At 35.6% G+C, this 23076-nt stretch overlaps 2 protein-coding genes across 4 annotated transcripts in view; one reads left to right on the forward strand and one right to left on the reverse strand.

The window, feature by feature from the left end:
* TRAK1 (trafficking kinesin protein 1) overlaps nt 1-23076 on the reverse strand; it is a 440848-nt gene that overhangs the window by 147267 nt on the left and 270505 nt on the right. The window lies entirely within an intron of this gene.
* The window catches only part of ULK4 (unc-51 like kinase 4), a 257733-nt gene that overhangs the window by 1758 nt on the left and 232899 nt on the right, over nt 1-23076 (forward strand). For 2 of the 3 annotated variants that reach the window (XM_075745571.1, XM_075745570.1), the window contains 13 exons: nt 1593-1731; nt 3958-4057; nt 7165-7304; nt 9671-9833; nt 12270-12371; nt 13217-13300; nt 14158-14233; nt 14849-14944; nt 16732-16856; nt 16979-17051; nt 19519-19618; nt 20078-20182; nt 22252-22312. In XM_075745571.1, the coding sequence (XP_075601686.1) occupies nt 1594-1731; nt 3958-4057; nt 7165-7304; nt 9671-9833; nt 12270-12371; nt 13217-13300; nt 14158-14233; nt 14849-14944; nt 16732-16856; nt 16979-17051; nt 19519-19618; nt 20078-20182; nt 22252-22312 (1363 nt within the window). In that variant the 5' untranslated portion in view covers nt 1593. Of the gene's footprint in view, nt 1-349; nt 529-1592; nt 1732-3957; nt 4058-7164; nt 7305-9670; nt 9834-12269; nt 12372-13216; nt 13301-14157; nt 14234-14848; nt 14945-16731; nt 16857-16978; nt 17052-19518; nt 19619-20077; nt 20183-22251; nt 22313-23076 lie in introns of all 3 variants that reach the window. The other variant, XM_075745569.1, reaches the window with a different exon arrangement.

A 23076-nucleotide genomic window follows, 5' to 3' on the forward strand; every position in this document is an offset into this window, starting at 1 on the left:
TGGAAATTCTGGATCATCTGAGTTGTACTTGGTACCTGGCTGATGTTCTGGCAAGAACCAGTATTTTAGTGACAGACAATTTGTTGTCTGCTGCGGCCCAATGCTTTGTCGTGTTTTCACTTGAAGTCCCGTCTGAAAACTTGGGAATTTTCTAGTCTTCATTTTGGTCTTTGATTTGTCACTCTGGGAGCTTTGTGTCCCATGAAAGAAGTAAAGTGAAATTCAGTTTGTGGTTTGTGATTAGGCATTTGGCAGCTGTGCTGCTTAAGCAGCCCTTTCTCTCCATCCTTGCTGATCATTCCTATTGTTGCACTACTGTCTCCAATATGCTGCTTGTCTATGGTTTTAGGATAACTACATTGAGAACTGGTTTTGTTGAAGAAAAACTAACAGTTTTATAAACAAAATGGAAGAATTCGTGTAGAGATGAGAGCAGCTCCAAATGGCTTGGAACTAATTAAATTGGTAGTTGGAAGAACTGGGCATCACATGTGAAGTTGACCTGGAGCTGAAAGAACTTACTACAAGGTAGTCACTGGGGACTAGTTAGCAATATATCCTATTTCTGGAATATGCTGGTGTTGGGGTTCCGTATGTCTGTGCTCTTAACCCAGTGGAACAGCTGAGGAGCTGGATGGAAAGCTGATGCAGAACTCTTACTTTGTGTAGTGCAGTTGCTTCAATATTTTTGTTGTCGGTTCTCCCATTGCTCCAAGTATTCTCTGAGAAAATAATTGTGGAACAAAAGAATTAACTAGACTTTCGTGAAAAGCATCTATTTAAATATACAAATGCCACTTCCTGGGTTTGCAACAAATGACAATTGCTTTGTTTGTTTCATTATGTAAATTAAAGCGTATACAATACACAGTTCTTGAGACAAAAATGCTAGTTACAAATATAAATTAAATTCCTGTGGAACTCCCTGATTCCCGCAATATAACATTGGCCAACAAATTTACAGCTCCTATCTGCATGGAACTGTTTTTATCCGTGAAAAATCCTTAATGCTGAGTCCTATAACTGGTAAAGCTACATTTAGCTTAGCATTGGTAGGAACACTCATAGTCACGAACTCCTGGGTTTTTCAGTTATGTTGATTAAATCAGTTATTTGGCAGGTTTAAATTACATTGTGAAAAGTTGCAGGGGCAATTTTGCCTGAAGTGCCCTTAGGTAGAAATGGCAATCTTATTTGGCAAGGCTTTCAGTATAGGCTATTTTCATCTGGACAGCAGTTTTATGTAGAACATACAATTTTAAGTTTGGTAGTATGATTTTTATTTACAGATAAAATATTTAGAATTTCACTGGCCCATCTGTAAGTTTTTGAATGTGTTAAGAGCTTTGGGAGTGGAAAATACTATCTTCTGTTTAAAATTTTGATCACATTTCCTGAGAGGAGGCCTTCTGTAGAGTAATTATGTTTGATTTTGCTGGAAGTATATGATCCCTATTTTTAAGGATGCTAAGTCCCATACATCAATGACTATTAAATTTGAATGCATCCCCCCTCCTGCTTTCTTTAAAGGTTTATTTGTTTATGAGACTAATACCATGTTTCCAATCCATTGCCTGTAAATTATCCTTGAGGATGGAGAACTTCATTCTATATGAGGAGATTGGAAGAGGAAGTAAGACTGTTGTTTATAAAGGAAGAAGAAAGGGGACAATTAATTTTGTTGCCATTCTTTGCACTGATAAATGCAAAAGAGCTGAAATAACAAACTGGGTAAGTAATGTTTTCTTTCCTGCTAAATCTGGGAGAAGATACAGCTTACAAAATCCTTGTAGCACAGGTAATATAGAAGAAAAATACCACATGCTTCTTTACATGGAGTTTGTCACCATTTAGATCAGCTTCTTAAGATTTTTAATTCTTATACTTTAAGTAGAGTCTTATTTTAATGCATTTATTTCATCATCTGATTTTTATTGTTGTTCAAATCACAAGCATAAACCCGTGTTTACAGGCTTCCTGTTTCTATGGTATGTCACAGAACTTGTAAAAACAGTTACTTGTGTGTAGTGGTATGCTTTGTTTTGTTATCAGTTGTGCAAATCCAGTAAATAATCAATTTTTTACTTAGCAAGAAAAAATTATTTTTGATTAAGGAACAGCATTTAAGGTAAATCAATTCTGTTTTGAAAAAGCTTGGCAGAGTTTTAGACATACTTTCTGGAAAAGAAACTGTAACTGATACAGCTAGACATTTCAAATATTTTATTTTTCCAGCAGATAAATTTTGTTTCTGTGGTGGGTTGACCCTGGCTGGAGGCCAGGTGCCTACCAAAGCTGCTCTGTCACTCCCCATCTCAGCTGGACAGGGGACAGAAATACAAAAAAGGCTCGTGGGTCGAGATAAGACTCAAATCAGAGTAGGGTAATGAGAAATAAAACCAAATCTTAAAAAAATCACTTTCCCTTGACCCCCCATTCTTCCCTGGCTCAACTTCACTCTCAATTTCTCTACCTCCTCCCCGCCAGTGGCACAGGGGGACGGGGAATGGAGGTTGTGGTCAGTTCATCACATGTTGCCTCTGCCGCTCCTTCCTCCTCAGGGGGAGGACTCCTCACATTCTTCCCCTGCTCCAGCGTGGGGCCCTTCCCACAGGAGGCAGTCCTCCACAGACTTCTCCAACATGAGTCCTTCCCATGGGCTGCAATTCTTCATGAACTGCTCCAGCATGGGTCCCTTCCATGGGGTGCAGTCCTTCAAGAACAGACTGTTCCAGCATGGGTCACAAGTCCTGCCAGCAAACCTGCTCCAGCCTGGGCTCCTCTCTCCATGGGGCCACAGGTCCTGCCAGGAGCCTGCTCCAGCATGGGCTTCCCACAGGTTAACAGCCTCCTTCAGGTTCTTCCACCTGCTGTGGTGTGGGGTCCTCCATGGGCTGCAGGTGGATATCTGTTCCACCATGGACCTCCATGGGCTGCAGGGGGACAGCCTGCCTCACCATGGTCTTCTCCAGGGGCTGCAGGGGAATCTCTGCTCTGGTGTCTGGAGCACCTCTTGCCCCTCCTTCTTCACTTGGTGTCTGCAGAGTTGTTCCTCTCACATATGCTCACTCCTCTCTCCATTTGCTGTTGCCTCAGCAGCTTTTCTCCCCCCTTCTTAACTCTGTTATCCCAGAGGTACTACCACCATCGCTGATGGGTTCGGCCTTGGCCAGTGGCGAGTCTCTCTTGGAGCTGGCTGGCATTGGCTCTGTTGGACATGGCGGAAGCTTCTGGCATGTTCTCACAGAAGCCACCCCTGTAGCACCCCTGCTACCAAAACCTGGCCATGCAAACATACTACAATTTCATATTCCCTCTCATTGTTTCAATGATAATTTATTGGGTGATTAATGAATCTGCTCAATTTAAACATTTTGTTCTTAGAAGCATATTCATCTTAGAAAGCCCTTGGGTATATCTTCACTCTGACAGGATACAGAGGCTTCTGTCGAGATTAGGCCATGTAGGTGTGATGGCAATATAGATTTCTGGGGACTCCTGAATGCTTGCTTTTGCCTAATAAGATTAAAAATGATAGAAAAATTTTTCTTTACTTCCTTTTATGGTATCTACCATATTGTATCACACTTGTGTTCTCATTGAAAAAACAAGTAGGAATGCAAGTTTGATTCCAAATTCTGATTTCCAGTTTGTTATTGGTTTAATGATGCAGGAAGGTTAAACAGTGCCTATAATTTTGGGTTGGGGAACTTCCTTTTTTTTTTTTTTTTAAAATGTATTTTTAAAAACAGGTGAGTTGGGCAGGGTCTGTAAGAGAGGTTGTCTTTCCTCAACATACATGTAAAACTAAAATATTTGAATTAGAGAATAATTTTAATGTAGCGGAAAAGGAAAGAGAACAAGTAGTTGATGTAAAGTTGTCTCTTTCCCTCTGTCATAAGTCCATATATATTACTTCCCCCCACCCAGTTAAGTATGTTAAAAACTTTGTTCTAGGTTCGTCTGACTCATGAAATCAGACACAAGAATATAGTGACGTTTCACGAATGGTATGAAACAAGCAACCATCTCTGGCTTGTAGTGGAATTATGCACAGGTAAGATAAGCTCAAAATATAAAAATTTTTGGAGAGAGTATTTGTAAGAGATTTCTTATAACAGTTTCTCCACAACAAATACTTAGATCTTTGAAAAAGCTTAATAATTATCTGATTATTAATTTGAGAATCCTATTTATATAAAAATGTTATTGCTTTTGGAAACATTTTTGGAAATCAATTGAAGTCATATTTCTCCTCCACTCTATACGTATGTTAAATGTTAATTGATGTGACGCAATGTTGGTTTTTAATAGCTGAAGAGGTAGGGGTAATCAGGGGAACTTAAAAAATAAATTGTGAATAGTTGGAGGGTAGCTAAGTAAAAATTACTTGAGAAAAGTCTAAGGACTGGCAGCTTTGGCATTCTCTTTTCATTTTATAGCTCACAATAAAGAGAGCAAGGAGCTCTCTTTATCAACTTATGTATAAATGACTTAATAGTGTTCAAATGAATTTTTTAATCAAAGGGCAGTTCTGTACCTAATAAAATAAAAGTCAAAATACTCCTACTAACAGGAAGAAGACTTATATAATTATATAATTTAAGACATTAATTTGGGAGCTCTGAGGACCCCAAACTGTATTAAGTGATTTACTGAGTTTTGACAGGTTTTCGTCAATCTACTAAAGAAATCTTTTACAGCTTTCTGTAATTGTGATGACTGCATGCTTTAATCTCCAGATAGCATGCTTTACTCCACATGGAAAGAAAAGAAGGCAAATTGTGCAAGTGATGCATGTTAAGATTTTGGTATCTGGAGTTTGTTTCATAGTAAAAGTCCATATTACACACAGCCTTTTTTTTCCTATCCAGAATTCTGTTTCAAAAATTACTGAAGAAGAGAAGATACAAGTTCTGGGGAAAAAAAAAAAGAGGTTATTCTTTCAGTCATTAAAAGTGAAGTTAATGGCTCATATGGAGGCTTTGGTCTATTTGCTTAGTCTAACTTATGGGCATATATTTAAGTTATTAGACAGGAAGCCTTTTATTAAGTACAGTTTGAATTATTGTCAGGTACTTTTACCTTGCAGTATTGGAGTTTGCTGCAAGGAGAGTGTCTTGAAGATAACTTATTTATAAATAGAATACGATATGGATTTCTTAATTAATTTTGTAGAGCCTTGAAAACTGCTTGTGAAATATGGAAGATCTCTCTCACTTGTCTCAAGATGACAAAGTGAGTTTCTGTTATCAGATGCAGCATACTTCTATTTTGTTGGTTTTGCTTTTGTGTGTGTGTGTGTATTTGGTCATATTATGAAATTCTGTATGTAGTTCTGGAAAATACATTATAAAAACCAGTAATTAAACATGATGGAAAATTCTATACTATAGCTATGTACTATGGGCTTGGTTTTAAAGGAATGACTGATTTACTAAACAGCATAAAAAAGGCTATGAAAGAAAATAATTTTAAGATTCAGCAGTGCTGAATAATTTGAAGAATACTGTGATGACAGACCTTTTAGTCTTGCTGTTCTCTGAAAGAAATTACTGAGCAAAAGGAAAAAAAGCTCAGGAAAATCTATTATGTGATTTGGAATAAAAGATCTAATATCCTTTTCTATGAAAAGCTGTCCTAAATCTTGTTTTCATTCAGGAACTTAAATTTGTGTCCTTTTTTTGTGGGTTTTGTTTTGTTTTTTTTTTTTTAAATCTGCATGATTTGGCTAAATTATAAATAAAAGATAACCCAGGAAACAGATAGATAATTCACAAAACACAGACTGTGATCTTAGGGGAAGAGGTTTGGTAAAGGACCAAATGAGGTGGAGGAAAGGGATTTAGCGGGAGATGAGAATGTGGAGTTTAGGATAGGAGACTGGGACAGGAAGGAGGAGAAAGACTGAGCAAAGAGATTGTGGGAAATGAGATTAGAAGTCCAGGTCCTATGAACAGTTGGGACAAGAACGGCTCAAATGGGATGAGTCTCGTGATGTACCTGAGATTCAGTGGGATGGGACGAAGTAGGTGATGGGGGAAGAAGAGAGATTTTTGCAAGGACAGAGAAACAGTAACAATCTGTAGGGAAAAGAATAGAGAGTGAAGCCTGGGGAAGGACACAGGTGATAGAGGGTATATGTGAGGGTTATTTGGAAGACTTTGTAGGTGTAATCTGATCAGAAACAGAGGAAGTGTTGGTTGGAACTTAGCGGAGAAGGAGGTGATGATTTTGGAAGGACATAGAAGGGTCTCATGTTAGGATGAGAATTCCAGAGAGATTCGAGTATGGCCAGAAAGCCGGGATTTGTGTGTGAAACCTGGAAAGTGAAAGTTTAGTCCTGGGTATTTTTTTAAAAAAAAAAAAAAAAAACCCCCCCAAAAAAAAACCAACAAAACACAAACCCAAAAACCAAGCAAGCAAACAAAAAAAAAGAATCCTCACAACACCACCACCACTACCCCCCCCATCCCCTCCCCCCCCCCCCCCCCCCCCCCCCCCCCGCAAAAAAAAAACCCAACCCAACAACAAAAAACCTGAAAGGATGAAAATGAAAGAACTGAGGCACATGAGTCAAGGAAAGGACTGTACAGAAATCCTATATGTGAAGAACAAGCAAAAGAATTTATCTGTTGGATGTTGTTGACCTCAGGGCCTCAGAATGTAACCCAGTTTTACTATTTCTGTTGTCTTTGAGTTCAGTGGAAAATTGCATGTCGTTAGCTTTAGCACTTGTTCACAGAAGTTGATAGCCTTGTTTATTCTTTTAACTCATACAGCAGGGATCTGGTTAAGGAATTTGAATAAACCAGTTGAGTACTGTTACATTGTGACATGATACAGTTTCTGGTTTGTTAGGGTTTGGTTTTTTTTTTACCTTCTCTTTCCTTTGTAAAATATATCAATATTAGAGTAATTTTGAAGTCATGCGCTTAATTTAATTGTAGTCATAATTAAGATTTTTGTCACAGTATTGGAAATAGATTATTTTATCTATACATTTTAGATTTTGTAACTATTGGATAATCTGAAGAAATACTTTTATCTACTGATAATGATTTTTGCTTGACATCTTTTGAAGAAGTTTATATAATGTGCTTGGGAATTGTTTCTATGGCATCTTCTTTATATGTACTTGCTGACTATGTGTAAACATTTCAGGTGGTTCTCTAGAATCTGTTATTGCTCAAGATGAACATCTACCTGAAGATGTAGTGAGAGAATTTGGTGTTGATTTGATTACTGGTTTATACCATATTCATAAGCTTGGAATTATTTTTTGTGAACTGACACCTGGAAAGGTAAGAAGGAACATTATAGGGGATACTGCATATCACTTTGTACACCATCAGCATTGAATTCATTATTTCTGTTTTACTGTTTGGAAGAGGCTTACCTCAGTTTGGAGGCCAGTTGAGCTTTACAATATATGTGAAGACAATGAGAGACAAGTCTATAGCTTGAATATTTTATGATCTAATTGATTTATTTCCCTGTTGTATATTTGATACAATATGATAGATTCTTTTTTTATTGGGTGTACTGGTTTGAATTAATGAAGGACTTTAGTTCTTTGTCCTCTGACATATAACTTTGTTGTTATACCTATTCTATCATGCTGCAGAATATTTTGAAGTCATAGAAAATGCTAATGAGGGAGTAAAGTTAACTAAACTTTCTTTGTTATTAACCTTCTGTATTGTTTCCAAATGCCATTTAAATTAGCATCTTACTCTTGCATAAAAATACAAATCTTTATGTAGTTTCTAATTTGTGTATGTGTGTGAAAATTATGTATAGTTTTGTCAAAGTCCATGTTTGTTTTTAATTTATGTAGTTACCAGAATATGTCTATACCCAAAAAGTCTTGCTTAACAGTAATTGTTTTTGATCTTGATCTGTGATTAAGTTGTCCTTCTTTTAATTTTCTGTAAAATCTTTGTGGTGGGTTGACCCTGGCTGAGGGCCAGGTGCCCACAGAGCCGCTCTATCACTCCCCTCCTTCATTAGACAGTGGAGAAAATGTACAACGCAAAAAAAACTTATGGGTCGAGATAAGGACAGGGAGAGATCATTCACTAATTATCATCACAAGCAAAACAGACTGAACTTAGAGAGGGAATTCATGTAATTTATTACTAAGCAAAACAGAGTAGAGGAATGAGAAATAAAACCAAATCTTAAAACACCTCCCCCCACCCCTCCCATCTTCCCGGGCTCAACTTCCCTCCTGGCTTCAACCTCCACCCTCCTCAGCAGCACAGGGGGACAGGGAATGGGGGTTACGGTCAGTTCAGCACGCGGTGTTTCTGCCGCTTCTTCATCCTCAGGGGGAGGACTCCTCTCATCATTCCCCTGCTCCAGCGTGGGGTCCCTCTCACGGGAGACAGTCCTTCACGACCTTCTCCAACGTGAGTCCTTCCCACGGGCTACAGTCCTTCAGGAACTGCTCCAGCGTGGGTCTCTTCCATGGGGTGCAAACCTTCAGGAGTAGACTGCTCCAGTGTGGGTCCCCCACGGGGTCACAAGTCCTGTCAGCAAACCTGCTCCAGCGTGGGCTTCCCACGGGGTCACAGCCTCCTTCAGGTGTCTCTACCTGCTCCAGCGTGGGGGGGTCCTCCACGGGCTGCAGGTGGAATCGCTACACCCCCTCATCCTTCCTCCATGGGCTGCAGGGGGACAGCCTGCCTCACCATGGTCTTCACCACAGGCTGCAGGGGAATCTTGCTCGGTGCCTGGAGCACCTCCTGCCCCTCCTTCTGCACTGACCTTGGTGTCCGCTGATGTTCTTACATCTTCTCACTCCTCTCTCTGGCTGCAAAAGCGCTCTCTAACTGTTTTTTCTCTTTCTTAAATACGTTATCACAGAGGCGCTGATTGGCTTGGCCTTGGCCAGCGGTGGGTCCGTCTTGGAGCCGGCTGGCATTGGCTCTATCAGACACAGGGGAAGCTTCTAGCAGCTTCTCACAGAAGCCACCCCTGTAGCCCCCCCGCCCCCCCCCCGCTACCAAAACCTTGCCACGCAAAACCAACGCAATCTTACACAACTGTACTCAGTTTCTGTCATTTGTGGGTCCAAAAGCAGTAAAAAATGTATGAATAAAGCATAATGGAGATGCCTCTGTGTTCTTCCAAAGAATGATGTTGCTATAAATTACTCATTTGAACACAAAATTCGGAGTGCTAACGTAAGACTGCTTTCTTTTTCTCTGTCTCTTTTTTTTTTTTTTTAATCTCCCATCTGACTGAATGGAATCTTGGAATTTTCTGCTAAATAAAATTAGAAACATTCACCTCTTTTCCTCAAATGAAGCAATGTTTCTTTTTATGATACTTTTTTTTCTATACATTTTTAGTCTACTTTTACTTTCTTTTCTATAGTAACATCATTATTCATTTAGATTTGATAGTGAGGAAACACAAGTGCACATTAAACCTCTTAAGAGTTCTATTGTGAGATTCTGTAACTTTTTGGTTTTAAGAAAACAGACAGTTGTTGACTTAAATAAAAACTTTTCAGTGTTTTTGGTTATAGTGATTATGGCTATGTACTTAAATGGTTTGAGATTGTGATTTTTATTTTTTTAAAATAAATTATTTTATACTTTGTGTTGGACATTTCAGCAGTATTTGATACTTGTATGCTGGATTATGTTTGTTCTTCTAGATTCTGCTGGAAGGGCCTGGTACTTTGAAATTCAGTAATTTTTGCTTGGCTAAAGTGGATGGTGAAAACTTGGAAGAATTTTTTGCTTTAGTTGGATCTGAAGAAGGTGAAAGAAGTATCAGTGAAAGCACTCCACAGAGATATCTGAAAAATGGATTTCGAGGTATAATATTTTTACTAGCCAAAATTAGCTTATACCAAAGGGACAGAATGAAAGTTGGAAAAAGCCTTTGAAGTAATATGGTGAGAAAACCTTGAAATAAAATTGTTCATCGTTCTGTTGGGCCTGAGCAAGTTTCTAGAGAAACTGAAAAATTTTGTTGTGTTATGATTTGTAAAGATTGTGTTTGTCTGTGTCTTTGCAATGGAAACCATGATCTGTACGTTTTCTATACACATTTTTACATGTCCTGCATATAGGGAACTTTTTAAGTAAGCTCAAAACCAAAATTTTGCTCTTAAGGAAGGTTGTTCAGAGAGATCTAACTTACAGAGGGAACACCACCTGCAAGTGAGTTAAAAGAAAAGGAAATTGTATTTACAAGTACAGGGTAATGTAGGAAGTGTGATAAAGAAAAGTGAATTAAAATTAATCCTGTTTTGTCTCAGAGAAAAAAAAAGAGCAATGGAATTATTTATGGACTTTTTAAAAAAAGTCTATGCTGCAGATGCTCTCTGTAAGGTCTAGGACTAAATTCCATTAACTTCCTGTTAAATGTATACACAAAATTCTGTAAGTACTACACAGTGCTTATTTTATTGGAGACTTTGCAGTGCTGTACTTTCATTGTTCTTTTTGATACTGTTGTGGTTTAACCCCAGCTGGTAACTAAGCACCACACAGCTGCTTGCTCTCCCCCCAAGGGGATGGGGAGGAGACTGGGAAAAAAGCCTCCTGGGTTGAGATAAAAACAGTTTAATAGGACAACAAAGGAAGAGAATAATAATAGTAATAACAATAATACAAGTGATACACAAATGCAATTTCTCACCACGTGCAAAACACAAATAAAACAGTAGATCCCTAGTCTGTTTCTGAGCAGCAAATCTGCATCCCAACTAGCTTCCCCAGTTATATCCAGAGCATGATGTTCTATGGTGTGGAATATCCCTTTGGCCAGCCTGGGTCAGCTGTCCTGGCTGTGCTCTCCCAGCTTCTGGTGCACCTGATGGGGGGTGGAAAGCTGAAAAGTCCTCCACTTAGTGTAGACACAACAAGTAAAAACATCAGTGTGTTATCAACATTATTCTCAGCCTAAATCCAAAACACAGCACTGTACCTGCTACTAGAAAGAAAATTAACTCTATCTCAGCCAAAACCAGAACAGATGCAAATGGTCCAAGTGATTTCTAGTTTGAGGCTCGACTGTTTCGGTACCTTTTACTTAAGAATGATAAATTCTTTTTAAAATATGAGAAAGTTAACTGTGCTTTAGTTTCAACGGACAGATCTATGCAAATGCAGTAGGCTGCAAATACTATGGTTTTGGGGTTGGTTTTTTTTTTATTGAATAAGAAAAATTCAGAAACTTGGTTTCAATCTTCTGCATCTTTTATTAGTCATCATCTCAGAGCATCTCACAGACCTTTATTTCCAAGATAATGATGTGTCATAGCAGTTACTGTACCAGGAGCAATGGAATTCTTGGCAATATTTTATGGGAACAAAGAGAGCTTTCTTAATACTTTGCTGTCTCCTACCAAAGATCCATACCAAAAATATGAAGACCAAGACCAGATCTTTATTCAGGAAGAAATACAAACCTAGTCTCTTTCCTGTTGCTTTTCAGAACAGCTGTTTTGATGTATATAGTTAATGAAATTTTGTTACTTCAAAAAATAAAAGCCGAGAACAAAAGAATCAAAAATAAGCTTTTTAAAGGACTAGAATTTATTCCTGCTGTCTAATTTTTTGTAGAGATTTTTGAGAACCAATTTAGTGTTTAAATGGCAACTACTGTAGAAATAAGAACTGTATATTTCTTTTTCTATATCAAGACAAAAGAAGGTCGTGCATACACTGCTATAATTTGATATGCGAAGTTTTCATAGTGTTTTAGTGTGAAAATAGCTATAACTAGTTTAGATCAGTGATCCAACTGGCTAGCTACCTTGTTTTTGTAACAGAGTTTTTTCTGATTTCATGAAGGTTTATGTCTTGGGATAGCTTTTTAAAGTAAAATAAAAACCAAAACAATCCCCTAGAAACCCCAACCTGATGTAATGTAGTGATTTCTGTTATTTACCTGAGAATTATGTTGGTTTACTGTTCTACTCAATTTGCTTGTCTCTGGAAGCTGTCAAGGTATAGCAAAACATACTTTACATTAATCACTGTGTTAGAAAAGCGTAGCTCAAGCCAGCTTGGTTTATAGAAGTGAAATAGACAACGAAATAGCATGTATAATCCTACATAATTCAGTAAAAGTATAGGAGAGGAGTTCCTTTGAAACTACTTACATTTGGTATCTCAGTTTTCTTACACTAAGTGAAGATAATCCCTAACTCACTGAAGTGTGGAGACAAAATTTGAAGTGTTGAACAGGATAAATGCTGAATGAATAATCAAAAAGTGCGTTATACATACTGTGTTTTGTAGGCTCGCTGTTGTACACAGCTCCAGAAGCAATAAAGGGAGAAGACTTCTCCAAAGCCAGTGATCTGTGGTCCTTGGGATGTTTACTTTATGAAATGTTCTCAGGTTGTAAGTTTGTGTATCTATTTAATATCTGTGATAATAGAAACATAGGTCATGGCCCAGAGTAAATTCTTGTTAACTTTCTAGTGAAGTTAAGACAGAAAAACTTAAGACAAGTTTTTAAGATTTCTTGAAGAATATAGTAACTGTACTTTAAAAAAACCCACAACAATGGAATTTATCGCATAATCAAGTGAAGGAATACTATTAAGTTGTCCTTTTGACTGTGCTCTAAATAGTATGATACTAACCAACCTGTATTCCTTAAATACTATGATTTAAAATTATAGCAGTCCTCAAATTCTGACAGTGCAATGTTTTTTAATCTCCTCAGTATTAGACTCTGAGGCATTATTTTGACCTTTGAAAGAGTAAACTCTTTCACTAGTATAAAATTAGATCATTAGGTTTCCTACAGATAAAGTACCTGTTAGCATTGGCTGCAGCTGGAAGGAAAACTTCACAAAAGAGAATTACAGCGCAACCTTCTGAAGTCTTAGTACACTGAACTGTTGGATCAACATAGTTACATAGATATTGACATTTCTGCCTAGACATTCTGCTGTTGTTGTCTCATTGCTGATTCATACAGGCCTATCATGGTAACCTCCATCAAGCCATCTTTGGTGCCTGTTCTATCCTTGGTCTCTTTTGCTGTTCATGGTAGAAGAATTCAATCCAAGGTTTTGTATTTAAATTGATAAGAGAACTTGATAAATAGAATTCAGCCTGAAGTTGTTTATTCTTTGGATGTTTCCTTAGGAAAATGAGCTCATCATATATCATTAAACCTGACAGCTATTTTGAAGTTTGCCTAATCTGTGAAATACATTTCTGTTTGTTTGTAGGAAGACCACCATTCTTCTCAGACAGCTTTTCTGAATTAATTGAAAAGATTTTATATGAAGATCCATTGCCACCTGGACCAGAGGGTAACATTCTATTACTGTTTAATGAATCAAATTAGAGTAATACTTAAAAAGTTAAAGTTTTGTTTTGCAATATTTCTTCTGAGGCTGATTGTAGGAATCAGTTATCTGTCTGAAGTGAATGTTCAATTGCCTTCCTTTGATAAGAACTTTTTCCTTGTTAATGATGAATGCTTATTTACCTTTTGACAGATAGGCATATCAGAGTTAAGAATTAAAAGTAAATCTACCTTCTGCAATGGAATTTTTTTATCTCAGTCATTCTGGGCGTCAGTGGTATTCATGGAGACACTTACATATTAGTGGCTCTTTTCAGTCGATAGTAATGTAGTGAAAACAGTGACCTGTAGAATTAAGACTGTTGTTACTTGTTTCAATTCTAAGAGAGATTTTGTTTTCAAAGTGGATAAATTACATTTCATAGTTTTGAGCTCTCAGAAGTAGAGTCTTTCTCAGTTAAGTAAGAATTTTGGAAACACCTTTTGTATAATGGGGTGCAACAATGGTCCTCCTGAAGTTATCATGGTTGGGGGAAATTTAATTTCAATTTAAGCAGATTTCAACTCCACATTATTTCTTGCTAATAGCTACATGATAATTGGAGGATGCTTTTTTTTTAACATATCAACAACTTTAATTTGGAGACTGAGCACTGGTTGGGTGGTTGGGGGTTTTTTGAGGATTTTTTGAAATGTGAAGAGTGTATATATAGGATTCTTCATGCATTCAGATTTTTTCAGATGACATTACTATTAAATAAAATTTTCTTAGCATTATCTGTCAGTAATGATTTGATCTACATTGCATGATGATTGTTTCTGCTGCCCAGTACTTAGTTTCTCAAGTGCTTCTATTTACAGGTTCTGCTTTTCACAAACCTTCTGCCGAGTTCATGAGTTTGCTTGATGGCTTGCTTCGAAAGGATCCTCAGAAAAGGTAAACTATCTAATCCATGATAGTTATTTATATCATCTTTTTTTCAGCTCTGGAAAAAATAATTGCTATGATACTGTATGTATAGTAATTCGTAGAGCAGGAAGAATGCAAAAATCATTTAATCCCTCACAAAAGAACAAGTTGTGCTTTTTCTTATATGAAAATATACAGAATGAATATTTTGATTAAGTATATCTTTGTATCTTTGTAGCCGGTGCTAAATAGATAACTGTGTAAGAAAATGATGGGCAGTTTTAAAGTTGGATGGTTTGCTTTGCCAGAGCAATATATTTTATGAGGCTTTGATTTATAGCTGTTATATTTTTAAATAACATAAGATTACCATTTATAGGGTAGCTCAGATAATGTAAATGTTGGGATTGGCTACTCAGTTTTCTTCATTCTTAGTCTCATACCTCTCTGTTGCTTGAATTCTCCAGTCTGATTTGAGGCAAAAAGTTTGTCCTGAAAGAAGACTTATTTGTTGATCAAATAAAAGCAAACAAAAGGATTAATTGCTCTGTAGTGTCACTGGGTTCAAAACCTAGTCTGGTAGCTCTGTGTGGAGCTGTACTATGCTGCTGCTTTTTCAATTTGTTTGTTGCTTTTCAAAAGGCTGAACTGGACAGACATATTGCAACATCCATTCTGGAAAGGATCCCTTAGCCACTGTGATGGTGATTCTGCAGACAGCCAGGGCAGAAACTCAAGGTACTGCATGTTCAAGGAAGACCTTTTGTATAGTAAATCTAAGCAAACAAGTATTTACGTTTTTTCATTTTGGTTTTCTGTAAGTTTTCCTGCTCTTGAATTTTGCTTAGGAATTTCGTGTTGTGAACTAATTGATGAATGGAGTTTTACGCTATTCTGTGAACAGTTTTGGATGCTTAGGAATTATCCTATTAGTGTATTACACTGGTTGCTTTTGAGAGACTCCTTCCTCCTGGCTATGGAATACATTAAAATCTACTTCTCAACTAACTACTGTCATTTTTATTTGTATTATATAATATTGGTGCAATTTGACTTTATTTTTTGAAAGCTTTTGTAGAATCTTATAAATATGGGTCAATTTTATCTCTACTGAGATTATTTTTGTTTGGTTTTATGCATTAGGCTTACAGCATCACAAAGCCTATCAGTACCACTTCTTAGATTTGTGGTTCAGCCTTATATCCTTGCAAATGCAGCTGACCCATATTCTTTGCCTATGACATAAAGCATTAATCTAATGGTTTTTTTTCTAAAATAGTAATACTCTACACTGCTATATATGCAGAAAATCCCAAACCTTTTATGAATAATAGGTTCTATGTATTAAAAAGTTAGGCTTGTTCGAAACTTCTGCTATTTTGCTGGGTTTTGTTTTTAATTTTGAATTGGGATATTCAGTGTTGATTTTTATGTTCTTTTGTTCTAAATATTTGAAAGATAGATACTTTATTTTCACATTAGTTCCCTAGATTGGAACCTAGTTTTCTTTTAGAATGTTGAATTTTTTGTGTTCTATTTTAAAATTCTCTCTTGTTTAATATGTATTTCTGATACCAGTGCTGCAGTATTTTTATTAACATTTGTTCTAGTTTCAGATATAGCTCTTTGTCTTTTAATTTTATTACTGCTTTCACCACCAAGGCAGATAAGAAATCAAGATTTAAACTTTATACCACAAAGCAAGAATTTATTCAAGGTTTTAGCAAGACTTACGTTAGCCTCCACCACAGTGCTCATCTTTGAGGAATTCTCAGAGGATCAGAAGAATCTTAATCTCCTATGAAATACTGGACTATTTGACTTTAGTCTTGAGGGTTTTCTAATGCCTCTGAAATATCTGCTGAGATATGCACTAATTGACAAATATGCCAAACACAGGACATGGGCTTGACACGCAAAAGAAGCTCAAAACTTTTTCTTTTCCAACTGTGAGGCCCATGTCTTTATTTCCTTCACAATGTGGATTTGATTAATACATGATATCCAGGAGACCCTTCAGGAAGGTTATATGACCCAGTTCCATGTGAATAATAGAGGGATATATTAAAAAACCCAAACAACCAAAATCAATAAACTTGCAATTAAGTGTGACATGTCAATCATTAAACAAAAAAATTGTAGTTTTTATTGATCTAAATCTAGGCTACAGATTTCATTATTGGAAGTATGTTTGCTGTGACTTTTTCCTGTGAAGACTGGATGGTCTCTAAAGCTTTTACTATTTCTTTATAGCTCTGGTATTATGGGGTAATAATTTAGCTTTTCTAGTTTCTTTCATGAAAGTTCTACTGAGGGAGTAGAGAATTTTTAATATTCTGCAAGTCATTTGCTGTAAACTTATTTTTCATCCTTTCCATTACTAACATAGAAAGTATGTGTAGCATATATTACAATAGTATGCTGATCTAGGGAATGACAACTAAATCGTATGCTAATAATTGCAACAAATAATGGATATGAGCCCTCTTTTTTAACCTATGTAATTAATATCTTTTATTAAACAGCAGTGACGACACAGAGTCATCTGTGTCTTGGAGTGCCAAAGAGCCAGTGGATACTCATAAAAATCTAGATAACCTGTCATCCTCAAGAGGAAATAATAACCTACCAAGCAATTCTTTCAAAATAGGTAACATTACTCATTACGTTATTTTGAATTATTTCGTGTCCTGTGAATTTTGTCAATCTTACCAATCTTATTTGCTATTTATTTTTACCTTCTGAATGCGAGTTCATGTTCTCTTTTTTCAGTAGAAACTCAAACTGAATTGCGCCCAAAAAGTTCAGTTGATGGTGAATCAAATGAATCAATATTTCTTCTCAGGTATGAAAACCTAAAGAACAATTAGAAAACCCTTGAAACCCTTTATGTTTTTTGTTCGGTTTGGGTTTTTTTTCTTCTGTCTCTTCAGATACACTATTGTTCTGTTTGTAACATTTTGTTAGTGTGTCTCCTTCTGAATTTTCTATCACCATTTTAATTACTATTAAGATACCTTTGAAGAGCTCCTAAAGCAGTATTTGCAGTTAAAGCAATGCTTTTATGGCTTTATTACACTGGTTTTTTGGAAGTAGGGTTTTTGTTTCTTAGCTCTCTGTCTAAAGAGAAGAATTTATTTAGAGCTTTCTTTCCTTCTTTCTTCATATATATGAGAATATGCTTTGAATATGCTTACTTTTAAATAAGTAAGAATACACAAGAAAAAGCATTCGGCTTATGATCAACTGATAAATTCTGCCTGCAGGTTTTCATCACAAGCTATCGGTAACAATGTACTAAATACTACATAGGTATTAAGTAAAAAATAGTGATTTGTTTAATAGTGATTTGGTTTAGTTGAAGCCTGATTCTGAAACTTTGTACTAGCTTTCAAGCCAAGAAGATTATCTAGTAAAATAGATTTTGTTCTTGTCCTCATTAAGCAGAAATATATTCCAGTTTTAAATTAAATACTCTTTTAAGCTTCTTACATAACCTGAAATAGGGCTATTGTGCATGATACTGTGTCTACTTTTCCAGTTATTTCAGTTGGTTTTAATAAAGTTGTACTTCTCATCTCATACAACTTCTACCATCACAGCTAAAACCATGCTATTAGTAATTTAAAATGGCAGTTGCTGTTTGCTTTAGGAATCTGCTGAGAAGAAAGGCTGCAATGGCATTACAAACACTTGGTATAACAACTTGTAATCCAAATTATATCAATAATGAGAGTAGAAAAAAAAGTATTTTTAAAAACAACGTAATTTATGTATAAGTCCATTTATTTTAATACAAAACTTGAAATGTAATACAAAGGATTTTTTTTTTTAACTTATTCTTTTCTGAAATTCTCTTTGCTTGAAGGATTTGATTTCTCAAAGCAACATGTACTACCTGCTGAAGTTTTAAAACATTAAGGTGGAAGCAAGCTGCTGACCTGGCTCTTGGCACCAGAATTTACTTAGCTGCTGAAGTGGATAATCAGCTTTTGACAGCAGTAGCTTCTTCTACATGTGCAAAGGGAATAGATCTTATTAATTTCAACTAGCTTAATTCAATTATCACTTGTCTTGTTTTAAACTGAGAAACCAGCTGAGAACTGGAAAAGTAGGAAAGATTTTCTGTGTCTCAAATGCATGTGAAAGCAAATTAGGTTTGGAAAAAAAAAAAAATCTATTTAACAAATCTACATGTGGGAACCTAGAATAATTTGTTCAGCCTCCTAGCTAGAAATCATACTTTTTTTTTTATTTTATTTAGAAAATAAGACTGCTTAAACTTCTAAGCAGATCCTGATATGTTTTTTTACCATAGGAATTAGGATACTTTACGTAGTTTTATCTAGGTAGAAGATAATATTTTAGCACCCCTTTGTTGTGCCTTTTAAATTTGTTTCTGTTGAAAATAGGTAAAGGTGCCTTTTTAACAAAATAAGGATAAGAATGAGTACAACTGTGTTAGTAATTTGATCATTGATTTTTCATGAGTATCTTTAATTTTGTTTGGTGTTTGGTTTTTTAATTTACTTGCTTCTTCTAATAAATAAAACTGATTTGAAGCTAAATATGTATATTAGTTTCTGCTAATCAAGAAAACATTCATTTGAAGTTGTTGATTAAATTAGTTTCCTGGCCTGCCAATTTTAATAATTATAAAGTTTATTTTAAACAATTTTTTTTAAAAATTAATGTATACTACAAAAAAATAAGTTCACTAGCAGCTTTATGAAAATTGCAAATTTGCAGTGTTCTGGTCTCTCCTTTCTTCATTTTCTAATTAGCAAATGAGATTTTTTTTAAAAAAAGAAAAATTGAAAAGAAAACCCAGTTCATATTAATATATGAAAATCAAGTAGCTTTTAATTCCCTTTACCTAGCCAAGAGTTGGCAGTCAGAAGAGAAAAACATGAAATAAATTGCAATTTCTTGTCAAGTTAATTCTCTTTGTATGTTGTTTATTAGTAGGAATTAAGATAATGATGTTTTAGCATCCAGTTTGGACAACTGACTGTGGGTGAGAAAATAATCAAATTGCATTCATTTAACAAAAAAACCCACCACCAACAACAAAAAAGAAACCACACAGCCCTTCCCATTTGTAACCGACAAACAAATCCTGACCTTGTCTGGACATGTTTAGAGGCAAGAAGTCCATGTGTAGTTGATGGAGCTGGCATAGCATCATTTGTGTTCGTCAAATTTGCAAGTTTACTATATGGCATGGAAGTTTCAAAAGAACAACAAAGTAGTTTACAGTGAAACTTAATCTGTACTTTTTTGTTTTTTCTTTTTCTCTTTCTTGTTTTAAGTTCTCGTCCCACTCCTAGAACTAGCACTGCAGTGGAAGTAAGTGATGCTACTACTGCCCCAATCCAAAATTCTCCACAAAGAGATTCGTGCTTGAAAAAAGTAAGTAGAAAAATAATATTAAGGGATGGTGATATTTTTATAGTTAGAATTTTAGCCTGGAGTCTGTGGTAAAGTCAGCTCTCTTCTCCATCCTTCCATAATTATAACAGGAAAGCAGTTCCTACAATGTGCAAGTTATTAAAAAAAAAAGAAAAAAAAAAGTTAAGCCTTCTTTTTTTTTTCCCAGTGTATAAAAGGAATAATGCTATCTTCTTTCTTCTCAGTCTACTTTTTTGAACTTAGGTTGCAAGTTTTTTTGGACTTGGTACTTTTTATTCCAATGTGGTTCTTTATCATAATTTTTAGTTGGCCCTATCTGCTACTACATAAATAAAAAGTAATTTAGAATATGTATATGGCCAAACTGTGTGGTATAATGCTGAAATGAAATATTTTGGAAATAAACTTTATTTTTTTTGTGCAAAACAGTTTTTTTAAAAAACTTTGTTCTTGTTCTAGGCTAAAAATGTGTACTCAAGTCATCAGGATATGGAGACAACATTGAAAGAGCTCATTTACACTGAATCTGATCTTATCATAACACCAATCATTGACAATCCAAAGGTATAGCAAAATAAAATACAAGATTCAGGAATTTGGGTGAGGCTATTTTTGCAGATAAATCTGTAATCAGGGTGAAACTCCTTTCCTGTATTTTATAATTCTCATTTTAAAGCAGTTCCACCCAGTCATCTGGCAAGCTGTCATGCGATTTTTTTTTTGGCGGTCTTTTATAATCCTATTGTGTTGCTAATTTTGACAATGGAGTTATTTTGGGATTGAATATTAATATTAAATAATGTCTTACAAGAAATAGAAACTACTAAATGCTGTGTTGAGTGCTTTTGTAGATTTTTTTTTTTTTTTCTGATAACTTGTTCTGATATCTATTACTTAAATGAACACAAAACCAAGTGTGCTTTGGTATACTCAAAACAAGGCCATCTATGAAGCCTTCTGGATTAGGAGTTATACCTTTACAGAATAACTAAACTTTAGATGTGATAATGTTTCTAATAATTATGAACTTATTTTCTCTGGAAAAGACAACCTGAAATTACAAGAAATATCCATTCAATTTCTGTCATATGGATTCTAATGTGATAACAGTTTATGATGAGTCTCTTGAGCAGAGACTGACATTTGCTTGACAGCAAAAGGAAGACCAAAAAAGAACCAGAGCTGTGCACTGCAATGACAATGTAATGTGCATGTATGGGCACATGTGTGGTATTGGTAGAAGGAATGATATGCAAGAGCCCCTTTAGTCTTCTTTTTATGTGCAAAAAAATGAAGTAATTTTAGCAACTTTACTCAGTTAGCGGCAGATGCAGGGAATGCAACGTTTTTCATTGGAAGTGAGCATCTAGCTCATTAGGAAAGTCTTAGAGCCTTTAGTTGCTATATTGCTTTAGTATAACAATGTTTTTGCTTATTTGTTTTAATGGAATTCCTAGCACTCGCAAAAATAAAAATCTTAGACAGCTAGGTAAAGTAATTACCCAACAACACTGTTTCAATGTGTTTGGAGTGGGGGACATTGTTGCCAGTGGAGAATTTCAAAGGTAATGATTTATTTGAATGTCACCTCTGTAAATTCTCCGTTCTATCTCAGGACTCTGATACGAAGCCTTAGTCCTTCACTACTTCTATTCTTACAACAAGCATAAGAGATGAGATTAGGGGTAAGTGTACATACTAATGTGCACATGGAGACTAATCTCCTTACCATGCAATGCCAGACTCAGAATTAATGCAAAGTAGCCCACTAAATTACAGGGACATGTAATTGGAGTCATTGCATACTTGGTGATCTTCAGACTAAAGGATGATACTGACACCTGGCAAAGCTGAAGAGCTTGCAATTTAATCTCCTGGAAAGGGATTTACTAGATGCTGGCAGAATTTTAAAAGCTGAAATGTCAGCTTATATTGTAAAATTTCCCTGTGTTCTACAGATCTGTGGAATTGAAGACCTTTTTTAGAAAATAACTCTCTAGTTACACCTAGGCTTCATCTATCAAAGGCTAAATGCCAGTATACAGTCCTCTTTTTTTTGTATGCTTTAGTTACTGAAAATCATACTCAGATGCTCAGTCACTGAGCAGTTATCCAGTTTCATGATGTACCAGAAAATCATGTGTTGTGGGGGGAAAAAACCCATACCTCACAAATTATTAGTTGGTAATAATATGACTTTTTATATTCTAGAATGATCTGGTTATACATATATATTTACTGTATGGCAGTGAATTGCTAAAACATATCATGAACTGTCAGCTGCATAGTTCCCTTCTGTAGCTTTTGAAACCCAAATGCAAGTATTTTTCCTCATACAAGCAAGATAAAAATGTAAACTGAAAAAATCCTATCATTTTGTATTCCCGTTTAAAAAGAAAATCACTTAAATGGAAATAATAACACTATGTTTTTAATATAAATAAATTGTTAAATCTCAAAGATCTGCTTGAAAGAAATACATACCAGAAAACAATGGAAAATGCCTCAGTAATGAGCAGTGGTTTTTACACCCATCCTGTACAATTTTTATATGTTTGTGTTCTCATGTTCAACTACTTAGAGATTTCCAGAATGTATTAAAACTATTGCAATCCATTTGTTTATATTTTCAGATAATGAAGCAAGTGCCAGTTAAATTTGACTTGAAAACTTTACATATACCAACATATTCAGGTACGGATCTGCTGAAGTTGTTAGAACTTGAGTTCTGCTTATGATGGTGTTACTTGCTATCACAAGACCTATAGCCTCCCTTTGTAGACGATGAGCTGTCATAGTTGGAGAACTCATAATTTTTCTGAAACTGAAGTTGCATATGTAATTTTTTTAGCTAGACCAATTTTGAGTACACTTTTTCAAGTTCTAACAGTTATCCCCTTCTTTTCTCTTCTGCCTTCTTCAGTTACTAGCCCATTCTCAAAAGCTTTTAAAATAAGACAGTCAACACTGGTTTAGTGGGGGAAAACCAGCGTATTTTTTCCCCCTGTGTTATTTTTTGTAAAGAACTGAGATATTTTAACTGAAATATTCAACCAAATAGATTAAAATTTGACAAATGTAGAGAGGCAAATGAAAACAGGATCTTAAAATGCGTGGTGTTGATCAGCCAGAATACTAGGCAACCTTGCCAGTCCCACCTTTAATCATGAAATGTTATGGGAATCATGTCCCAAAAGATAATGTGGAGTTGTTTGGGATTTGTTTTTTGTTATTGTTTTTCATGTCTAGAAAGGCTGCTGTTACTTCTGAAAACAAAAGGCTGCTCATTGTCATGAGTGTAACGTTTCTTCTCCTGGAAAACTTCCTCTAGTCTGTTTAAGGAAGTATTATTACACATTAGTGTGCTTGAAGAGGGATGCTGGCCAGATATGTTGTCCTTCTAGAATTCACATAGCAGCTCTTCCTAGAGATAAAAGTTCATTTTTTCTTTCTATAAA

The sequence above is a fragment of the Balearica regulorum genome, chromosome 2 (genome assembly GCF_011004875.1).
Source record: "Balearica regulorum gibbericeps isolate bBalReg1 chromosome 2, bBalReg1.pri, whole genome shotgun sequence".
Classification (NCBI taxonomy): Eukaryota; Metazoa; Chordata; class Aves; order Gruiformes; family Gruidae; genus Balearica; species Balearica regulorum.